A 23957-nucleotide genomic window follows, 5' to 3' on the forward strand; every position below is an offset into this window, starting at 1 on the left:
ATCACAAGGATCGCTTAAGTACCAGGTCTTTCCTAGCCAGAATATCCCTCAATCGTAATTTAATAGCACAATAAATCACTACAATCACACACACAATTCATGCAGAATAATACAATAAAGAACACAAGAATTTAACGAGGTTCAGCAAATTTTGCCTACGTCCTCGGGCACTACCAAATATATTTCACTCCAAAATACAAGTGAGAATTTACAAAGAGAGAGAGAGAAAACAATGCCTTAAGTAGAGAATGGCAAGTTTGAGATACAGAATGAGAGATGGTTATGCCTATTTATAGTTGAGGTTCAGGGATCAACTTGCAAAGTCACTTTACAATTAGGGACCATATATTGCAAATATCTCAGATTTTATTATGCCAATATCTCGATACCCATATCTTTGACTTTCCAATATTTGATACCCATATCTTTGACTTTCCAATATTTGATACCCATATCTTTGACTTTCTATTATTTGATACCCATATCTTTGATTTTCCATAAATATGGATAATTCCCAATAATGATGCTAAGTTGCCTAGTGTAGGTGAGGGACGTAGGACTAGGTGTATGAGGGGAGTTTCTTGACTTGGGGTTTAGGTTAGTCCTTCTTTACATTGGGTTGTGTTTTTCGTTTTCTATGAAATTAAGTGCTTATTCTAACATATATATTAAAAATGAATATATAAAAATATGTAACAGCAATAATTAATTTTTTAAATTATATAAATATTTTTAATAATATAAAACATAAAAAATATTAAAATTAAATAATAATATAGAAATGAAAATATTTCTCTAAATTTCTCACCCAAATATACTCTAATGTGACATGACCTGTACACAATGGTTTGATCGTTGTTTTTGTGCAATAAAAACTTAAGACTTAAGGCCTATAATATTTCATACTATCATTTTTTCTGGTCCTAAATTAAAGATATTAAGATGTTACAAATTTAATTAGAACATCATGAGGTTTAGGGATCAATTTAAAATTTGATGTATAGTTTTAAGATGTAAATTGAATTAATCATTTGATAAATCATAACATATTTACAAAATTGATACTTATTAACAAATTGATTTTATATTATAAGTTAAATTTTTTTTTGGTGTTATAACAAAATTTACTTTAAAGATTAAATTGTAATTTTTTATTTAAAATAAATAAATACTGTAGAAATCATTATGTACAACATAATTATTACTATAATTTTGTATTTTTTAATGATTTAGATTTAAAAAAGTAAAATTAAAAGATTATTTAGAGTGGGTATGAAAACTGAAACCTTGACATTAATAAGAAGAATAAGACCAATAAAATATTAAAATCCCATAATTCGGAATTAAAATTACCAAAAAGACAAAAAAAAAGCAAGGCAAATAAAGTTTGAATTTAACAAATTATTACTAACACTAAGAATAAATAATAATATTATATCCCTTGCTTTAGTATGTTGGAAAAGGTTGACCAAAAAGACTTAATTAAAGTGGTGGAACATTATTTTGATGCAGTATTGATTGGGCAAAAAGACTTAGAAATTGCTTGGCATTGCAATGCCAAACATGAAAACTACACATTTGTCTATAAATATGTTGTATGCCAAGCACAATCCTTCTTCACACCCAACAAACATGAACACTCTTTATTCCCTTATTTCACTCTTCCTCTTCTCATGCTTCCTTTCTCTTGTCTTGTCTTTTTCACCTCCTCAAACTCATCTCCCTAAGCAATGCCTTGATGAGCAGAGAGCTCATCTGCTGCAATTGCAGCATCCCCTAATTTTACTTTCTCTTCCAAATTTGACCTCTGGGATGTCAACACTGATTGTTGTTCTTGGGAAGGAGTCACTTGTGATGCTTATGGTCATGTCGTTGGCATTGATCTTACTTACAAAAACCTTTCAGGCAGCTTTCACTCCATGTTCGATCTCCATCATCTTCAACACCTTAATCTTGCTGGAAACAACTTTAATACCACTCTGTTTTCATATGGGTTTGATAAACTCCAAAATCTAACTCATCTCAACCTTTCAAGCTCATGTTTCCACGGCCAAATTCCAATGAAGATCTCACACTTAACAAGGTTAGTCTCTCTTGACCTATCTTATCAAGATGATTGCTATTGGAGAAATGGTTATCATTATTATTTACCAGGTCTTAAATTAGAGAAACCAAACTTCAAGACATTAATCAAGAATTTGAGGCTTCTCACAGAGCTTTATTTGGATAGGGTAAAAATTTCAACTCAAAGTGCTAAATGGTGTGAAACCACATCTCTTGTACTTTCCAACCTGCGTGCGTTGAGTCTGTCGTACTGTGGTTTGAAAGGTCCATTATGTTCTTCACTCTCAAGACTCTCTTTTCTTTCCAAACTTATCCTTGATGGGAATCCAATATCTTATTTACCTCCCAATTTCTTGGAAATTTCCTCTCGTTTGGTTTTTCTCAGTTTAATGGATTGCAATTTGAGTGGCCATTTTCCAACTGAAATTTTCTTATCGCCAAAAATTCAAAGCATTGACATTTCAATCAATGAATTTCTCAATGGTCAGTTGCCAGAATTTTCATCAAACAACTCTTTACAGAGTTTGTCGCTTTCTTATACAAATTTCAGTGGAAAACTACCTAAATCTATTGGTAATCTTAAGTTCCTGAAAACTTTACATCTTTCTTCTTGCAACTTTTTTGGACCCATTCCATCCTCAATTGCAAATCTTAGTCACCTGGTCAACCTATATCTAGGAGGTAACAAGCTTTCTGGATCAATACATTCTTCTTTATTTACTCTTCCATCGTTGAAGACCTTGTATCTTGGAGACAATCAATTGGTTGGGAAAATTGATGAGTTCCCCAATGCATCTTCTTCTTTGATTCAAGAATTAAGTATAGGAAAAAATTATTTAATAGGACCAATCCTGAAGTCAGTCTTTCAACTTCCATGGCTTGAATGGCTTTATATTGAAGGCAATAGCTTCAGTTCCATGAAGCTCGACATGTCTGTCCGACTGAATAACTTGAGGGATCTGACGCTGTTCAACACAAGCTTGTTAATTGAAAGTGACAACAGAAGTCTTACTTTTCCCCAATTAGAGAGCCTAAGCTTACCGTCATGCAACCTTACTGAATTTCCAGAATTCATTAAAAGACAAGAAAAGTTGGGTTCTCTAGATCTTTCTAACAACCATATCCATGGTTTTGTACCGAATTGGTTGTGGAAGAGCAGTCTTTCATGGGTAGACCTTTCTTTCAATATGATTGATTTTCCAAAACAGCTTCCCTTGAGTGATGCGAACTTCTCTTTCCCAATGTTGACAGAATTGCATTTGACATCCTGTAACATAAGTTCGTTTCCAGAGTTCATCAAAACACAAGACAAGTTAATTTCTCTGTATCTTTCTAACAATCGTATCCATGGTGTTGTGCCTAATTGGTTGTGGAAGAGCACTCTTTCAAGGGTAGACCTTTCTTTCAATGTGATTGATTTTCCTAAACAGCTTCCTTTTTCAATGTTGAGGGAATTGGATCTGGAATCTTGTAACATAAGCTCATTTCCAGAGTTCTTAAAGAGTCAAGAAAATTTAGAATATCTCGAACTTTTCAAATAATAAAATAAGTGGTGCAATACCAAACTGGGTGTGGAAGAAACGTTTGCTTTATTTGTACCTTGCAAATAACTCTCTCTCATCTTTGGATCAACTTTTACCCAATCAGAGTTCAACTTTTTCACAAGGCTCTTTCCATTTCCACGCATCTTATAACAATTTGAGTGGCCCAATTCCAAATTGGTTATGCAATATGAGTCAACTTAGCACTTTCTATGCATCTTATAACAATTTCAATGGCCCAATACCAAGTTGCTTATGTAATATGAGTCGACTTAGCGATTTTGATGCATCTTATAACAATTTGAGTGGCTCAATTCCAAATTGCTTGGACAATATGAGTCAACTTGGCACTTTCGATGTATCTTATAACAATTTGAGTGGCCCAATTCCAAATTGCTTGGGCAATATGAGTGCTCTGAGTGAGTTGGGTTTGCAAGGAAATAACTTCAGTGGAATGATACCAAAATTTTCAAAAGCAACCCAACTGCAATTTCTGAAAGTTAGTGAGAATAGATTGGAAGGGAAGTTGCCCAGATCATTAGCAAAATGCACTCAACTTATGGTTTTGGATGTAGGAAGCAACATGATCAATGATACATTCCCTTTTTGGTTGGAGAAATTGACTTACTTGATGGTTCTAATATTGCGGGAAAACAGATTTTATGGTCAAATTAAACATTTCAAACATAAATATGTTTTCCCAAATTTGGATGTATTGGACATTGCTTCAAACCAGTTTTCTGGTGAACTATCCATTGATTTCCTTCAATCCACTCGACTAAGGTCACTCAAAATAGGTGGGAATAAATTGGAAGGGAGGCTGTCAAGATCATTAGCCAATTGCACAGCACTTGAAGTTCTGGACCTTGGAAATAATATGGTTCATGATACATTCCCATTTTGGTTAGAGAAGCTGCCTTCCTTGAAGGTTCTCGTTTTGCGAGCAAACAGATTCTACGGCACAATTACAAAATTCGACATGAAACATGGATTTCCAAAGCTACGGTATTGGACATTGCTTCCAACAATTTTTCAGGTGACTTGTCCACTAAATTTTTGCAGAGTTTGAAGGCAATGGCGAAGATGACTAATGACGAAAAAGCTAAGCTGGATTATATCGGAGAGAATTATTATCAAGACTCTGTGACAATTGTTAACAAAGGGATTGAAATGTTTTACCAAAAAGTCTTGGCAATTCTTACTTGTCTTGACCTTTCCAACAATAGTTTCCATGGGAGAATACCAGAAGAAATACAAATGCTGCGGTCACTCAGAGTGATGAACTTATCCAACAATGGCTTCTCTAGTGAAATCCAACTATCACTTCAAAATCTAAAAGACCTCGAATCTTTGGATCTCTCAAGAAACAAGCTGTCAGGGAAGATTCCTCCACAACTTACAAGTCTAACTTTCCTGGCAGCATTGAACTTGTCATACAACCAACTTGAAGGGAGCATACCACAAAGCAACCAATTCATTACATTTACAAATGATTCCTACCGTGGGAACCCAAAATTGTGTGGGCTGCCTCTGTCAAGGAAATGCAATGAAGTTGGTCTTCCAATGCCACCACCTCCAGGGGAAGATGAAGATTCATTGTTATATGCTATGTCTACTTGGAAAATTGCGTTGATAGGTTATGCTAGTGGATTGGTCATTGGGTTATGTATTGGATATACAGTACTGAATGAGTTGGGAAACAAATGGGTTGACGAGTTCAAAAAGTGTGGGAAAAGAAATAGAAGAAGATGTAGGTGAGTCCATCAGAATTATTGTTTCAAAATTAGCTGGTAAGCATTAGTCTTTCTAATTTGAAAAGATAGTTGTTGAAAAATAAATTTCTCTATCATATCGTACTTGTAGCATTGACATTCATTTTCCAGATTCTATTGTAATTTTATGTTACCATTTAACAATGCAGGACATGGAATGTCCAGTCAGGAGGTACGTTATCTTTGAAAAAAATGGTAATAGTTTCTTATGACTACAAGCATTTTTTCTCTTAATATATATTGACAAAGTTCACTATCATATCATATTGTATTTGTTCTAGTGGCAATGTCAAATTTACCTTGTTGAAGTGCATAGGTACTTGATCCAAGACATGGAATGAACAGTTATGAGGTACATGAAGAATCTAGGCAATGATCCTAACAATGATCTTAACAGCTGAGGAGATTTGATGGCATGATGCTGATGAAAGCCATATCTGATGGACATTGGACTGATTGTGTAAAGAGACGCAGATACTGCAACTCCCATCGGTTGCTCTTCCAAAGAGACATTAGCTTTATATTTTATCAATCATGTGTTGGGCTTTAGGTCCGGGTGTAAAGGGTAGACCTGTTGGTCCGGGTTTTAGTTTAGCCTGACATTTGTTTTTATACTAGTCTATTTATCCTTTAAATGATAGTTTTATTCCTTCAAAAAATTGCTGTTCAATTAAACTTTGTCTGTAATAATACGATAAAAAGAATAATTAAAATATAATGAAAGAAATTACGTTTTACAATCTGGTATGCTTTCCAATGTTGGCCATAGGCTAACAATATCTCACCCTATTATTACAATGTACACATACTTTTTAGCGAAATTTATCCAATGAAACAGAGGATTAAACTAGTTTCACAGATGCAGGGAAGAATTGGTATGCTACAATACTAAGAAAAATACTAATAACAGAAAAATGGTAATGGAATCACCCTTGTTATTGGGCTTATGAATTTCATTGATTACGGCGTGATAACTGATGAATTCTCTAAACATATGGGCAAATCTGGCGGCGGCGGTGCTAACCTCCTTTTGTATTTTTATTGGATCCTGCTATATAGGAGCTTGGAGAGGAGGAGTATGTGCTCCTCATAGAGCTGCGGTGCCATGGCTGTGCGGAATGGTGCCGAGGAATGTACTGCTGCAGGCGGTTATTTGCCAGTGTCCTTGTGCAGGTAGCTGGCCATTTGTGGAGACCACAAAAAATAAAAATTAGCCGTGTTTTGATCTAATAAAAAAAAGAAATTCATATTTTAGATTTAAATAATTATATATTCTTTAATCTCATTGGGTTTCAATTGGTTTGGTAAATTTTGAAATAAAAAAATAAAATAAAAAACCTTTTGGAATTGGAATTAATTTTTTCAAAGAATTAAAAAGTTGCTAATAATATACGATATCTCGTGAATCTCATTTGTCTTTTCATAATTTCAATTAAAACTAAAGAAGTATGAATAAAGAAATTGCTAAGAAGAGAAGAATTGTAAACATTGTATCATCAAAATTTCCACTACTTTTTTTTACCATCAATCAATCTCAACGACCTAACAAACTTGGTAAACATTGTTTTCATGCCGCAATGAAGAGACAAAAAGATTTAGGCATTTGCATGCGATGCCAAAGGCTAAGACTAAGTCTAATAATATCTTATCTTATCATTTTCTTTACCAGTCCAAAATTAAAAATTTTTAAAAAAATTTTAAATTAAAACATTAATAATAGTTAACTAGAATAGTTTAAAGTTTAGATACAAATTTAAATCCAACTCATAGTTTGGGGTAAATAAATTGCAACACTAAAATATTAATCATATAGAATAAAGATGAAGCAAAATGACGAAAATATTGGAATTAATATGACTAAAAGGACAATAAAATCTCATAATTCAAAACTATGGGGCATTTTGGATAGTCTTGACCAGGTTTGGAAGTTTAGATGTCGAGATGTTTTGTTAGAAACATATTGTTTGGTAGCGCTACACCATATTAAGGGAAACCCGATGAGACATCAGCAAGAATCACATGTCGTTAATGCGATTCGAGATTAATTTTAATATGTTGAGAAAGTTGAGGGAAATCATAACCTTTGAATCTTGAAGACCGAAAAGATGCCCGGAATTACTTTCCCCGTCTTTTTTAATGTTTGTCCTTGGATGGTAATGAATACTAATATTTAGATTTAAATATTTTAATTATTATTTATAATGAATTTGGAATAGATGTAAATATTAATCTTTGAATTTATGGTATCCAAATTAGTTTTAGTTTTAATTATTAAAGTAAGCGGAGATGGTAAGGATCTTTTTTACCTTAATCTATGGGTCATGATTTGATCTTTCCTTTGGGTATGAAGTAACTTTAAAACTCGTGGCATACCAAAAAATTAAAACTAAGGCTAATAAAATCTCATATTATCATTTTCTTTGTTAGTCCAAAATAATATATATATATATTAAAAAATTTTAAGTTAGACAATTATTGATAAATTAAGGACTTAATTGAAATATTTTAAAATTTAGATATTGATTTATAATCTAATCCATTATTCAGGGGGAAAAGATCAGAACCTTGGAATATTTTTCATATAGAATAAAGATGGAGAAAAAAAGAATGGTCTCCATTTCTTTCATTTTAATTAACTTTAAGGAAGCTTCAAAGTAAAAATTTAAATATGTTTCTTCCCAATAAAACATATTAACAACTTAATGTAAATAATGATTTGAATATTGGAATTAATTATTAAATAAAATAATAATGTTGTATGTAAACTACAATTTTATGTATAAAAATGTTGCATGAAAACAATCCTCCTCCATACCCAACCAACATGAAGACTCTTCATTCCCTTGTTTCACTTTTTCTACCTTTGTTCTTTCTCTTCTCATTCTCTCTTTCTTAATCTCATCTCCCCAAGCAATGCAAAATAATAATAAAATTTATTATAGTTTTTAAAAAATATAAAATTTGGAATTTTTATGAATATTTTAAAAATTATTTTTAAATTATTTTGTAATTTTTGTTGAGAGAGATTAATTTGTTAAATTTTAAAATTGACAGGGACCAAAGGAGCATGTACACCAAAATTAAAGATATTAAAAATTTTAATTTAAACCATTGTGATTTAAAATTCGATGTATAATTTTGAGATGTAAAGTGAATTAACTCTTTGATAAATTATAATATATTTACAAATTCGATACTCATTAACAAATTGATTTCAAATTATAAGTTAAATTTTTATGTGTTTGGTGCCATAAAAAATCTTATTTAAAAAATTAAATTGTAATTTTTTTATTTAAAAAAATTAAATGATGTAGAAATAATTATATATAATATAAAAAATGATAAAATTTACCCGAGTTTAAAATAATTTAAAGTACATTATTTGTAACATCAATTTTTTTTTCTAAAAATTCAACACCTAAAATATATAATATAAACTCAAAATATCGGTTGAATTATCATCTTTGCTCATTCTATGGGTTTAAAGTACATTATAATTGCTATAAATTAGTCTTTTTTAATGACTTAGATTTAGACGATTATATATAGAGAGTAAGGAGTGGGCAAGAAAACTAAAACCTTGGCATTAATAAGAAAAAATGAGATGAATAAAATATTAATATCTCATTCTTCAAAATTAAAATTAACAAAAAAGAGAGACATAAGGCAAATTAAGTGTGAATTTAATAACCTATTTCTATTACTAACAATAAATAATTTATGCTTTAAATAATAATAAAAAAATTATCCGTTGCTTTAATATGTTGGAAAAAAAAATTGACCAAAAAGACTTAACTAAAGTGGTGGAACAGTATTTTGATGGAGTCTTGATTAGGCAAAATGACTTAGAAATTACATGCTATGCCAACCACTTTCATTCCCTACCTTACTCATATATATTGTTCTATGGAAACTACACATTTGTGTATAAATAAGTTGTATGCCAAACACAATCCTCCTTCATACCCAACCAATATGAAGACTCTTCATTTCCTTGTTTCACTTTTTCTACCTTTCTTCTTTCTCTTCTCATCCTCTCTTTCTCAATCTCATCTCCCTAAGCAATGCCTTGATGACCAGCGAGCTTATCTGCTGCAATTGCAACATCATCTTTACTATGCCCCTAATTTTACTTTCTCTTCTAAATTTGAGCTTTGGGATCTCAACACTCATTGTTGCTCTTGGGAAGGAGTCACTTGTGATGCTCTTGGTCATGTCATTGAACTTGATCTTAGTAACAGAAACCTTTCCGGTAGTTTTCACTCCATTTTCAATCTCCATTATCTTCAACACTTGAACCTTGCTGGAAACAACTTTAATACCACTTTGCATTCTTATGGGTTTGACAAACTCCAAAATCTAACCCATCTCAATCTTTCAAGCTCATGTTTCTATGGCCAAATTCCAGTGGACATCTCATACTTAGCAAGGTTAGTCTCTCTTGATCTATCCAATCAAGATTCTTGTTATCTGAGATACTACACCATTCTTAACCCATATAATGGCTATGATCTATTGCCTTACGAACTTGAACGACCTCTTAAATTAGAGAAACCAAACTTCAAGACATTAATCAAGAATTTGAGGTTTCTCACGGAGCTTTATTTGGATAGTGTTGACATTTCAACTCAAAGTACTAAATGGTGTACAACCGCATCTTTAGTACTTTCCAATCTGCATGTGTTGAGTCTGTCAAACTGTGGTTTGAAAGGTCCATTATGTTCTTCACTCTCAAGACTCTCTTTTCTTTCCAAACTTATCTTTGATGAGAACCCAATCTCTTATTTACCTCCCAATTTCTTGGAAATTTCCTCTCGTTTGGTTTTTCTCAGTTTAATGGATTGCAATTTGAGTGGCCATTTTCCATCTGAAATTTTCTTATCGCCAAAAATTCAAAGCATTGACATTTCAATCAATGAATTTCTCAATGGTCAGTTGCCAGAATTTTCATCAAATAATTCTTTACAGAGTTTGTCGCTTTCTTATACAAATTTCAGTGGAAAACTACCTGAATCAATTGGAAATCTTAAGTTCCTGACAAATTTAGAGCTTGATGATTGCAATTTTTTTGGACCCATTCCATCCTCAATTGCAAATCTTAGTCACCTGGTCAACCTAGATCTAGGCGGTAACAAGCTTTCTGGATCAATACATTCTTCTTTATTTACTCTTCCATCGTTGAAGACCTTGCATCTTGGAGACAATCAATTGGTTGGGAAAATCGATGAGTTCCCCAATGCATCTTCTTCTTTGATTCAAGAATTAAGTATAGGAAATAATTATTTAACAGGACCAATCCCAAACTTAATCCTTCAACTTCCAAGTCTTGAACGACTTTATATCGAAAGCAATAGCTTCAGTTCCATGAAGCTTGACATGTTTGTCCAACTCAAGAACTTAAAGGGTCTCGACCTATTCAACGTAAGCTTGCTAATTGAAGGCAACAACAGAAGTCTTACTTTTCCCCAATTAGAGAGCCTAAGCCTAAGTTTATGCAACCTTACTGAATTTCCAGAAGTCATTAAAAGACAAGACAAATTGATTTCTCTGGATCTTTCTGACAATCATATCCATGGTGTTGTGCCTAATTGGTTGTGGAAGAGCACTCTTTCATCATTAGACCTTTCTTTCAATGTGATTGATTTTCCAAATCAGCTTCCCTTAACTGATGCAAACTTCTCTTTCCCGATGTTGAGGGAATTGAATCTGAGATTCTGTAACATAAGTGCGTTTCCATAGTTCTTAAAGAGTCAAGAAAATTTAGAAGAACTCGACCTTTCAAATAACAAAATAAGTGGTGCAATACCAAACTGGGTGTGGAAGAAACGTTTGCATTATCTGTTTCTTGCTAATAACCATCTCTCGTCTTTGGACCAACTATTGGAACCCACCCATTGTTTGAAAAGTCAAAAAGGGTGGGCACCGAAAGTAGAAAGTAAAATTGGTTGGCAAGTTGGGTTAAAAGTTGGCATGGGATAATTGCAATTTTGGTCCCTAATTGTATAGGGACATTGCAAGTTGATCCTTGAACCTCAACTATAAATAGGCCTAACCATTTCTTACTTTCTTCATCCCACACTTGCCATTCTCTACTTAAGGCAATTGTTCTCTCTCCCTATTTGTAAACTTTCACTTGTATTTTTGGAGTGAAATATATTTGGTAGTGCCCGAGGACGTAGGCAAAATTTGCTGAACCTCGTTAAAATTCTAGTGTTCTTTATTTTTGTTCTGCATATTTTGCAAGTGTCATTGTAGTGATTTATTGTGCTATTAAATTACGATAGAGGGATATTCTGGCTAGGAAAGATCTGGTATGTAAGCGATCCTCGTGATCCACCTCTCTTTCCTGGGAATTGAACTTAGTGTGATTTTTCAGTACAATAATTTTACTCTCTCACACGCTTCCGCGCAACAATTGGTACCAGAGCCAGGTTCGTACTTGGGGAATACGACCGTTTATGGTACTATTCACGTATACGGCACTATTCACGTATACGGTACTATTTACGTATACGGAACTATTCACGTATACGGTACTGTTCACGTATACAGTAGTTGGGATTGAGGAGAAAATGGCAGCAGCATCGTCATCAGCAAGGACTACTGTGACAAATGCAAAATTTGAAGTAGAGAAATTTGACGGTACCAATAATTTTGGTATGTGGCAGTGTGAGATCCTGGATGTCTTATGTCAGCAAGAGCTGGATATAGCCCTTGAAGAAAAACCTGACAAGATGGATGACAAGGAGTGGGCCAAGATCAATAGACAGGCGTGTGGTACAATCCGCCTATGTTTGGCCAAAGAGCAGAAGTACTCCGTCATGAGGGAGACATCAGCGAAGAAGCTGTGGGATACATTGGAAGAAAAGTTTCTAACGAAAAGTCTTGAAAATAGGCTTTATATGAAAAAGAAACTTTTTCGGTTCACGTATGCACCCGGTATGTCGATGAATGACCATGTGAACTTATTCAATAAAATTTTAGCAGACTTGCTAAATTTGGATGAGAAATTTGAAGATGAAGACAAGGCATTATTGTTGTTGAATTCCCTTCCTGATGAATATGATCATCTTACCACCACATTGCTTCATGGGGAAGATTCAATCACATTTGATGCAGTCTGTAGTGCGTTGTATAGATCTGAGACTCGAAAGAAAGATAAAAGAGATCACAGAGATACAACTGCAGAAGTCTTAACAGTAAGAGGTCGTTCACACAGCAGCAAACCTGGTAGAAGGGGTAAGTCCAAAGGGAGACCCGCCAAAGATGAATGTGCCTTTTGTCGTGAGAAAGGGCATTGGAAAAAGAATTGTCCTAAGTTACAAAAGGGCAAGTCTATTTCTAATGCATGTGTAGCGGAGCATGATGAGGAGTCAGACTTTAGCTTGGTTGGCATGGCAATGGCATGTCAAACGGATGAGTGGATATTGGATTCGGGATGTACTTACCATATGTGTCCTAATAAGGACTGGTTTTCTAGTCTTGAAGAACTAGAAGGTGGAGTTGTTTTTATGGGCAATGATAGTACCTGTAAGACAATGGGTGTAGGTACAATCAAATTGAAGAACCATGACGGCTCAATCCAAGTTCTGACAGATATTCGCTATGTACCCAGCTTGAAGAAAAATCTCATCTCATTAGGGGCCCTAGAATCTAAAGGGCTCACAATCACTTTGAGAGATGGATTACTAAAGGTAGTAGCTGGGGTATTGACGGTGATGAAAGGCACTAGAAGAAATAACTTGTACTATTTAAATGGAAGTACAGTTATTGGATCAACATCAACAACTTCTGCGAAAGATGCAGATTCAGAGGCTACCAGGTTATGGCATAGGCGATTGGGACATGCTGGTGAAAAAGCTTTGCAGACTTTGGCGAAGCAAGGCTTGTTGAAAGGTGCAAATTCTTGCAAATTGGAATTCTGTGAACATTGTGTTCTGGGCAAGCAGACGAGGGTAAAATTTGGTTCAGCAATTCACAATACGAAAGGAATTCTGGACTATGTTCACAGTGATGTGTGGGGACCTACCAAAGTGGCTTCTTTGGGAGGTATGCACTATTTTGTCACTTTTCTTGATGATTATTCAAGAAAAGTATGGGTGTATCTAATGAAAAGAAAAAATGAAGTTTTGGATGCATTTCTGAAGTGGAAGAAGATGGTGGAGACTCAGACAGGTCGAAAGGTCAAACGACTTTGATCAGATAATGGTACTGAGTACAAAAATGATCCATTTCTACAAGTATGTCAAGATGAGGGCATTGTGCAACACTTCACTGTTCGAGATACACCACAGCAGAATGGGGTGGCAGAACGCATGAACCGGACTATACTGGAGAAAGTTCGATGTATGTTGTCCAATGCTGGATTGGGCAAGGAATTTTGGGCTGAGGCAGTTACATATGCGTGCCATCTAATTAACCGATTGCCATCAGCTGCAATAAATGGAAAAACTCCTATGGAGATGTGGACTGGTAAACCTGCTACTGATTATGATTCTTTACATGTTTTTGGTTCCACTGCATATTATCATGTAAAAGAATCTAAGTTAGACCCAAGAGCAAAGAAAGCATTATTCATGGGTATAACTGGTGGTGTAAAAGGATACCGTCTCTGGTGTCCTGATACAAGGAAGATTGTTTTCAGTAGAGATGTAACTTTTGATGAATCAACCATGATGAAGAAAGAGGATTCACAAAAGGATGACAAAACCAGTAGTACTTTGCAGCAGGTGGAGTTTGAAAAGGTTAATGATGATCCAGCTAATATTGAAAGAACAAATGATGAAGAAGTTTCGACCCAAGAACTTCTACAGCAACAAGATTCAATTGCATATAGGAGGCCAAGAAGAGAGATTCGTAAGCCTGCTCGCTTTGATGATATGGTGGCCTATGCACTTCCAATTGCAGATGATGATGTTCCTTCCACTTACACAGAAGCAATAAGTAACTCTGATGGTGTAAAGTGGAAGCAAGCTATGAATGAAGAAATGCAGTCTCTTCATAAAAATAGGACTTGGGAGTTGGTGAGACTGCCCAAGGGAAAGAAGGCAATTGGATGCAAATGGGTATATGCAAAGAAGGAAGGATTTCCTGGTAAAAATGAAATTTGATACAAGGCTAGATTGGTAGCAAAGGGTTACGCTCAGAAAGAAGGAATAGACTACAATGAAGTGTTTTCTCCAGTTGTGAAGCATTCGTCTATTCGAATTTTGCTAGCCTTGGTTGCGCAATACGATCTTGAACTAGTTCAGCTTGATGTGAAGACAGTATTTTTACATGGTGATTTGGAAGAGGAAATCTATATGACTCAGCCTGATGGATTCAATGTTGCTGATAAAGAAAATTGGGTTTGCAAACTGACAAAGTCGCTTTATGGATTGAAACAATCTCCGAGGCAGTGGTACAAGCGATTTGATCAGTTCATGAAAGGGCAAAGGTACACAAGAAGTAAATTTGATCATTGCGTGTATTTTCAGAAGCTACAAGAAGGAACTTTCATATACTTGCTCTTATATGTTGATGATATGCTAATAGCATCTAAGAGCAAAGTTGAGATTGAAAGATTGAAGACTCAACTCAATCTCGAGTTTGAGATGAAAGATCTAGGAGAAGCTAAAAAGATTCTCGGCATGGAAATATGTAGAGATAGAGCTCATGGCAGAGTTAGCTTGTCTCAGAAGCAGTATTTGAAGAAAGTACTACAGCAGTTTGGCATGAACAAGCAGACCAAACCTGTAAGTACCCCGTTGGCTTCTCATTTCAAGCTTTCTGCACAACTATCTCCTTCGACGAATACGAAACGAGAATACATGTTGCAAGTTCTGTATTCTAATGCAGTGGGTAGCTTGATGTATGCAATGGTGTGTACAAGACCCGACATTTCACAGGCAGTTAGTATAGTGAGCAGGTATATGCATAATCCTGGAAAAGGACATTGGCAAGCTGTGAAATGGATTCTACGGTATATTCAGAAGACCGTGGATGTTGGATTACTGTTCAAGCAGGATAATACACTTGGTAAAGGTGTTATTGGGTACGTTGATTCTGACTATGCCGGTGATTTGGACAAGCGAAGATCAACCACCGGTTATGTGTTTACACTTGCTGGAGGACCAATAAGTTGGAAGTCTACACTACAGTCTACAGTTGCATTGTCAACCACAGAAGCCGAGTACATGGCTATAACAGAGGCTGTAAAGGAGGCTATTTGGTTACAAGGTATGGCTAAAACCTTGGGGTTGGTTCAGGAGCATATTAACGTGTATTGTGATAGTCAAAGTGCTATTCATTTAGCAAAGAATCAAGTCTATCATGCACGTACAAAACATATCGACGTACGATTCCATTTTGTGCGGGAAATTATTGAAGAGGGAAAAATTTGTCTTCAGAAGATCAAGACTGCAAATAATCCCGCAGATATGATGACCAAGGTGGTAACAGCAACCAAGTTCGAACATTGTTTGAACTTGATTAATATCCTGCAAGTTTAACAGTTGAAGAAGGCACTATCAAGTATTGTTGTCAAAGGCAGAAAGAATTGTGTGAAGATAAGATTATCCTAATCAAATCTTCAAGGTGGAGATTATTGGAACCCACCCATTGTTTGAAAAGTCAAAAAGGGTGGGCACCGAAAGTAGAAAGTAAAATTGGTTGGCAAGTTGGGTTAAAAGTTGGCATGGGATAATTGCAATTTTGGTCCCTAATTGTATAGGGACATTGCAAGTTGATCCTTGAACCTCAACTATAAATAGGCCTAACCATTTCTTACTTTCTTCATCCCACACTTGCCATTCTCTACTTAAGGCAATTGTTCTCTCTCCCTATTTGTAAACTTTCACTTGTATTTTTGGAGTGAAATATATTTGGTAGTGCCCGAGGACGTAGGCAAAATTTGCTGAACCTCGTTAAAATTCTAGTGTTCTTTATTTTTGTTCTGCATATTTTGCAAGTGTCATTGTAGTGATTTATTGTGCTATTAAATTACGATAGAGGGATATTCTGGCTAGGAAAGATCTGGTATGTAAGCGATCCTCGTGATCCACCTCTCTTTCCTGGGAATTGAACTTAGTGTGATTTTTCAGTACAATAATTTTACTCTTTCACACGCTTCCGCGCAACACCAACTTTTACCCAATCAGAGTTTGACTTCTTCAAAAAGCTCCTTGGCTAGACCTATTTGCAATCCAAGTCAACTTATGATTTTCAATGCATCTCATAACAATTTGAGTGGCCCGATTCCAAATTGCATAGGTAAAATGAATGCTCTTTATTTGTTGGATCTGCAAGGAAATAATTTCAGTGGAATGTTACCAAAATTTTCAAAGGCAACCCACTTATATATTCTCAAAGTTAGTGAGAATAGACTTGCAGGGAAGTTGCCCAGATCATTAGCGGAATGCATTCAGCTTGAAGTTTTGGACGTGGGAAGCAACATGATGAATGATACATTCCCTTTTTGGTTGCAGAAATTGCCTTACTTGAAGGTTCTAATATTGCGGGAAAACAGATTTTATGGTCAAATTAAACATTTGAAATATAAATTTGTTTTCCCAAATTTGGATGTGTTGGACATTGCTTCAAACCAGTTTTCTGGTGAACTATCCATTGATTTCCTTCAAGCCAGTCGATTAAGGTCACTCAAAATAGGTGGGAATAAATTGGAAGGGAGGCTATTGACATCATTAGCCAATTTCACAGCACTTGAGGTTCTAGACCTTGGAAATAATATGGTTCATGATACATTTCCATTTTGGTTAGAGAAGCTACCTTCCTTGAAGGTTCTCATTTTGCGAGCAAACAGATTCTACGGCACAATTACAAAATTCAACTCGAAAAATGGGTTCCCAAACCTACGCATATTAGACATTGCTTCCAACAATTTTTCAGGAAACTTATCCATTGAATTTTTGCAAAGCTTGAAGGCTATGATGCAGATAACAAATGACGACAAAGCTAAGCTGGTTTACATCGGAGAGCAATACTATCAAGATTCTGTGACAATTTTCAACAAAGGGATTGGGTTGTTTTACCAGAAAATCTTAACCACTCTTACTTGTCTTGACCTTTCCAACAATAGTTTCCATGGGAGAATACCAGAAGAAATACAAATGCTGAGGTCACTCAAAGTGCTAAACTTGTCATATAATAGCTTCTCCGCCAAAATCCCAGTAGCACTTCAAAACCTAAAAGATCTAGAGTCTTTGGATCTCTCACAGAATGACTTGTCAGGGAAGATTCCTCCACAGCTTACAACTCTAACTTTTCTAGAGGCACTGAACTTGTCTTACAACCCACTTGAAGGGAGCATACCGCAAGGCAACCAATTCAGTACATTTTCAAATGATTCTTACCGTGGGAATCCAAAATTATGCGGTCAACCATTGTCCAAGAAATGCAATGAAGTTGGTCTTCTAATGCCACCGCCTCCAGGGGAAGAGGAACAGTCATGGTTATATGCTATGTCAACTTGGAAAATTTTTTTGATAGGTTATGGTAGTGGTTTGGTCGCTGGGCTATGTATCGGATATACAGTGTTGAATGAGTTGGGAAACAAATGGGTTGACAAGTTCAGAAAACATGGGAAAAGAAACAGAAGATCTAGATGACAGTGTCAGAATTCATGTTTCAAAGTCAACAGGTAAACATTTCCTTTTGAAACTATAGTCTTTATATTTTAATAAGATTGTTACAAACTAATTTTGGATCATACAACATTGCAATTCCTTAATTTAACCAGCAGGAGTGGTGACACAGTGATTTTGTTTTTCCTATGCAATATTCCCATATATTTATGCTTATGAGAAGTTATATTCATGGTGGTTTGACTTGTGTTTCTTATTTTGTCACAGGGAAATAACCTATGTCCTTCTAAGCTTCAAGTCATTGCCTGTAAGTGGAGGCAGTGAATCATTTTAAGTAGAAAACCACGCATGGTATGATAAATTGTCCTTTTTTTTTTTGGTTTTTGGGCTATATATTTTATCAAACCAGTGTTGGGCTTTAGGCTTGAGTGTAATGGGTGGACCTATTGGTCTGGGTTGTAGTGCAGCCCGACACTTGTTTTGTATGAATTTATTTATTTTTTCTATAATGGTTTTATTACTTTAAAAATGAATAAATAAACTATAATGAAAGAAATTATATCTTAAAATATAGTCTGCTCTCCAAAATTGACAAACAATCTAAAACAATATAAATATGATAGCTTATTCAAATGATTCTCCCATTATGAAACATTTAAACAAATTTATAGAAATTAGCCGTGTTTTGCCTGAAGAAAAAAAGAAAGAGAAAATCCATATATTAGATTTAAAAGACTATATATAACATTGCAGTGATGAGACGGTGAGTTTTTGTTGAAGATAGCTTCCATGTAGACCAAGGCAGTTCGAGGCATGCAAGTTGCAGCTGGAGCATATGCTACTATTTTGTTATTACAGCTAATGTTTTGTTGCTTAGTTAGATTTGAACTAAGTTAGTGACATGCTTGATGTAATTAGGTGCTGATAGATTGATAAATCAACTTTACCGAGAGTGCAAGCAAGGTTTTATAAGTTTCAAGACTTAGTTAATGGAGTTAGGTATGTGTTTAGGTAACATTTCTCATTTTGACAAGCTGATTGCTTGGTATATGTAATGCCATTGTGCTTTCATTGAAATGAAACGAAATTTTTCAGAAAAATTCTTCTTCTTTTGGTCTTTACTTAAGCATTTTGTTCACAAAGATTTGGCTAAATTTTCTTGTTTGTTCAGCAAGACATCGAAGCTTAAAGTTTAAGTTTCTGTCAAATTCGCTTATTATGTTTTCTTAGTTATTACAATTGGTATCAAGAGCTGATTTGTTAGGGGTCCTTTCTCTTTTCAATCCTTAAAGATGATGTCTTCATCTGGTTTCTCTCCAGCTCCACCACCAGTGTTCAATGGTGAAGGCTACCATATTTGGGTAGTGAAAATAAAGACCTACTTGTAGGCATTTGACTTGTGGGAGGTTGTTAATGCTGATATTGAACCACCACCCTTGGGAGCTAACCCCACGGTAGCTCACATCAGAAACACTCTGGTGATAGAGCCAAGAGATACCAGACAATGTTTTGCATTCAAAATAGTGTGTCAAACTTGATTTTCACAAGGATTATGGCTTGTGAGTCTCCAAAACAGGCTTGGGACAAGCTCAATGAGGAGTTTCAAGGAACTAAAAGAACAAGACAACAACTCTTGAATTTGAGAAAAGGGACTTTGAAAATTTGAATATGAAGAAATCGAACACAGTTAAGCAATATTCAGACAGAATTATGTCTGTGTGAACAGCATCAGATCGCTTGGGGACCAATTCAGTGAATCTAAAATAGTGGGAAAGGTTATTTCAACCTTACCTAAAAGATATGAAGCCAAAATCTCTTCTCTGGAAGATTGAAGAGATTTGTCAAACATCTCTTTGACTGAGCTAATCAATGCCCTTTATACTCAGGAACAAAGAAGAGCTAGTAGACAGGAAGAGCATCAATAAAGTGCCTTTCAAGCCAAGAGCAGACCAACCTCGAGCGCTTCTGGCTATAAAGGGAAGAAGACTTGGTCAGACAAGCCTAGAAGAGATGGAGCAAGAAGAAGATATCCACCTTGCTTACATTGTTGAAGGCTTATCCATCCAGAAGCAAACTGCTGGTTCAGACCTGATGTGCAGTGCAAAATTTGCAAACAGATGGGCCATGTTGAGAAGGTTTGCAAAAACAAAGGCAATCAGAAGCAAAGCCAGCCTCAACAGCCTAGAGCTGAAGCTCAAGTGGCAGAAAAAGATTGTGATCAAGAAGAACAAGTCTTTGCTGTCTTTTGTTCAGCCACCAAAAGAAAAACCACAAAAGGGTGGTTGATTGACAGTGGTTGCACAAACCACATGACACCTGATGATACTATTTTTAAAAGCATTGACAAATCCTTCAACACAAGAGTAAAAGTGGGCAATGGATATTACATTAAATTAGAAGGCAAGAGAGATGTGTTGATTGACACTCCTATAGGTACCAAACTTATTTCTAATGTTCTGTTAGTACCTAAAATTGGTAGAAATCTACTTAGTATTGCTCAATTGCTTGAAAAGAGATACTTTATAATTTTTAATGGCTAAGAGTACCTGATTAGTGATCCAAGTGGATCCAAGCTCATGTCAGTAACTATGACTAACAGAAGTTTTGTTGTTGATTGGAGCAAGAACTCAGTTTGTGACTACACAACTATTTTAGATGAATCCAAGCTGTGGCACAAAAGGTTGGGCCATGTCAACTATAAGTCTCTAGTTCAGTTGACCAAAAGGGTCTTGGTTGAAAACTTCACAAAATCAATAAAAAAGGACGATGTTTGTGAAGTGCGTGTAACACCCCTATCCCGTAACCGTCGCCGGAATAGGTAAGGGGCATTACCGGACTTGTAACTCATGCCAGATCAGTAAAATTTTGAACATTTTCTTGAAGTAAAGATCATTCAATTGGATAATTGCTAGACACAACCAAGGATAAAATTTAAAAACTTATAAAAGTAAACATTCAAAAGATGTCATATTCACATGGCTTATATACATTAACCAAAATATCCTCCCACTACTAGTTTATTCTATACATGCCATAAGATAATCCAAAACATAGCAGTACCAAACAGTGGATAGTGATAGTGTGACAAGTTGCTGACGATCCCCGAGCAAAAAGGCCAGAATCAACAATCTATAAAACAGAGAAACATAACAACAGAGTAAGCTTTTGTAAGCTTAGTAAGTCTTAAGCAATTTAAAACCAGTGAACTCAATATAACCAATTTGTTTATTTGATTCACATATAAAATTTCATTTCATATATATAGTTATCCTCATCGGACAAATCAAAATGTATATCTCCCAATATCCTATAGTATTTCTCCATAACCGAATACTCACATATTCATATGGCATTTTCATATTTGCTTTTCACTTTACAATCATGATTTAATTCTGATGGGTCTAACATGTACAAGTATTTATCACATACCTGACCAACCAAATTAAAAGTCGATCTTACGAATTCTCATATAACCTCTTTCTAGGTATACTACCCTTTCTAGCCGAATATACACAATTACGTAATACACAATAAGCAGATAAATTCTCACTTGATAGTGATCTCTTATAAACATAGGTACATTACATATTTTCACCTAACTTTTCACATTGACCAAATGCACAATAATCATAGAACAGTCTTATTGCTTTACTCATATATGCATCACATAACAACCTTGTGATTTAATCCAAATCAAGCTTAAATATAATCTCAAAATACATACCTGACCAACTTAACGCATTGAACGTATTTATTACCAATTGTTACTGTGAAGTCATTTAATCTTATGCTTTACTCGAATCTTCAGCGAGACCTTTAGCTCGAATAATCCCCACACGTAGTTATCGGGTCTTACCCGGACAAAATCTCCACACGTAGTCATCGGGTCTTACCTGGACATAATCTTCACACGTAGTCATCGGGTCTTACCCGGACATAATCTCCACACGTAGTCATCGGGTCTTACTCGGAATATATTTCCAGGTTTCATGTACATTTAATCACATGTTACAACATTCACATCAACTGTCATATTTGTAATTCATTTGCCTCATCAAATATCTAATAATACACACTTTTCACATTTGGTCATTCGGCCACAATATATACATATCTCATACATATTTCACATTAGTCATTCGGCTTTACCACATATACATATCTCATACATATTTCACATTAGCCATTCGGATTTACCACATATATATATCTCATACATATTTCATGTTAGCCATTCGGCTTTACCACATATACATATCTCATACATATTTCACATTAGCCATTCGGCTTTACCACATATATATATCTCATACATATTTCATATTAGCCATTCGGCTTTACCACATATACATATCTCATACATATTTCACACTAGCCATTCGGCTTTACCACACATATATATATTTATCTTGTACATCAATTTCAGCAATAGCTTATAAGCAACTCAAATAGTTTCATCAATGTTTACAACAAAATCACATATTCACTACAAGCTGTTTTCCTGAGCAACAGTCATTAAATTATTTGTAACTGGAGCTACGAAACTCCAAATAAAGTGCTGTTAATTTTTCCTGAAAATAGACTCACATATCTTCTATCCATAAAATTTTCAGAATTTTTGGTTTGACCAATCAATACCAGAATTTTTCTTAAAGTTTCCCCTATTTCACTGTTTGACTATATTGACCACTCTTCACTACGAATCAACTTTCTCATTGTACAGAATTCAAAATATGTTCTTGTTTATTTCATTTGAAACTAGACTCATTAAGGAGTCTAAGCATATAAATTTCATCTTATAACAATTTTTTTGTGTGATTTATAATGATTTTCTAAAAAAAAACAGGGGATTTCAGAGTCATTCTAACACTGTCTCACACAACTTTAAATATCTCTTTATAGGAAATTCCTTTACTTACACGGTTTCTTTTATAAGAAACTAGACTAATTAAGCTTTGATTACATATTTTATTCAGCCTATAATTCCACACCAACAATTTATGGTGATTTTCTAAAATCACGTTACTGCTGCTGTCGTAAGCAAAATATTACAATTTGCTCTTAAATTTCCAAGTCCAAACACTTATGAACTTACCAATTGAGTTTAAAACATATCATGGCCACATCATATCTTATTAAATCAACTCATTATGTCCTATTATGATTGAATTTACTCAACGTTTAATCACTTAAAACTTACCTCGGAAGTGGTCGACGACTAGATATCCACGGCTATTCGTTTACTTTCTCTTTTCCCCTATCCGACTTTGATCCTCTTTGCTCTTAAGCTTAAGTAAAACAATAGATTTGCTTAAGTACTTAACTAATATTATTCACTTAACAATCACATTTGGCAATCACATATCATTTAATCTATATCTAAAACAATAGATTTCAATATGTATCATATTTAATAAAACATGCCATGACTCGATTTCATGCTTATTTAATTTATATCTAATTCACATTCACAAGCAAAGAGTCACTTAATTTATCATGCTTTCTTATACATGAATTTAATCATATTGCCGAATGTCCTTATGTGTACATGGTACATACATAAGGCATATATATATATACCTATATATGACCATTACAATTTAAACATTTAATCATAATCGGCAAGCTTTATTTCAACTATTTAAGGTGCAAACCAATTATGTTATTCATTAACATTTTGTCATATTAAATCTTTGATTAACCAATTTAACACATACCAAAATCCAATCATACATCTAACCTTTATCTCAATACCAAACCGAGTTATAAGATTATACATTACACTAAGCATATCATTAAACATACCTATTCAATTTAGCTAATTTCATAGCCGATTAATCACCTTACCCCACATTACTCAATGCCGAATATTAACCCAACATCTCAAGCATAATCACCATGAAACTTACCTTAATACACATTTTATCCCATTGCCGAATACATATATATATCATCAAATAAATATTTATTCACATAACAACAATTCATTCACATCTCTA

The 23957-nt window shown here is 34.6% G+C and overlaps 3 protein-coding genes across 26 annotated transcripts; all 3 read left to right on the forward strand.

The window, feature by feature from the left end:
- Positions 1-1532: 1532 nt before the first annotated feature.
- LOC107935917 (putative receptor like protein 25) lies at positions 1533-6117 on the forward strand. Of its 24 annotated transcripts, none has more exons than XR_005910181.1 (4): positions 1601-2083; positions 4668-5395; positions 5527-5572; positions 5687-6117. XR_005910181.1 is itself a non-coding variant. In XM_041088393.1 (4 exons), the coding sequence occupies exons 1-4, from the start codon at positions 2039-2041 to the stop codon at positions 5699-5701; spliced, it is 798 nt and encodes a 265-aa protein (XP_040944327.1). In that variant the 5' UTR covers positions 1601-2038; the 3' UTR covers positions 5702-6117. The 24 variants fall into 24 exon arrangements, 5 of the variants coding, with proteins under 5 accessions (XP_040944327.1, XP_040944319.1, XP_040944328.1 ...); XR_005910174.1 differs by having other exon boundaries at positions 5694-6117; XR_005910182.1 differs by having other exon boundaries at positions 5527-5549.
- Positions 6118-9352: 3235 nt separating this feature from the next.
- On the forward strand, positions 9353-11116 carry LOC107922152 (receptor-like protein 7). The gene has a single exon (XM_016852034.1). The coding sequence runs from the start codon at positions 9353-9355 to the stop codon at positions 11114-11116; it is 1764 nt and encodes a 587-aa protein (XP_016707523.1).
- A 5516-nt stretch (positions 11117-16632) lies between these two features.
- LOC107922159 (receptor-like protein 9DC3) lies at positions 16633-17982 on the forward strand. The gene has a single exon (XM_016852046.1). The coding sequence runs from the start codon at positions 16633-16635 to the stop codon at positions 17980-17982; it is 1350 nt and encodes a 449-aa protein (XP_016707535.1).
- The last annotated feature ends 5975 nt before the right edge of the window (positions 17983-23957 follow it).

This window comes from Gossypium hirsutum, chromosome A02, assembly GCF_007990345.1.
Source record: "Gossypium hirsutum isolate 1008001.06 chromosome A02, Gossypium_hirsutum_v2.1, whole genome shotgun sequence".
Lineage (NCBI taxonomy): Eukaryota > Viridiplantae > Streptophyta > Magnoliopsida > Malvales > Malvaceae > Gossypium > Gossypium hirsutum.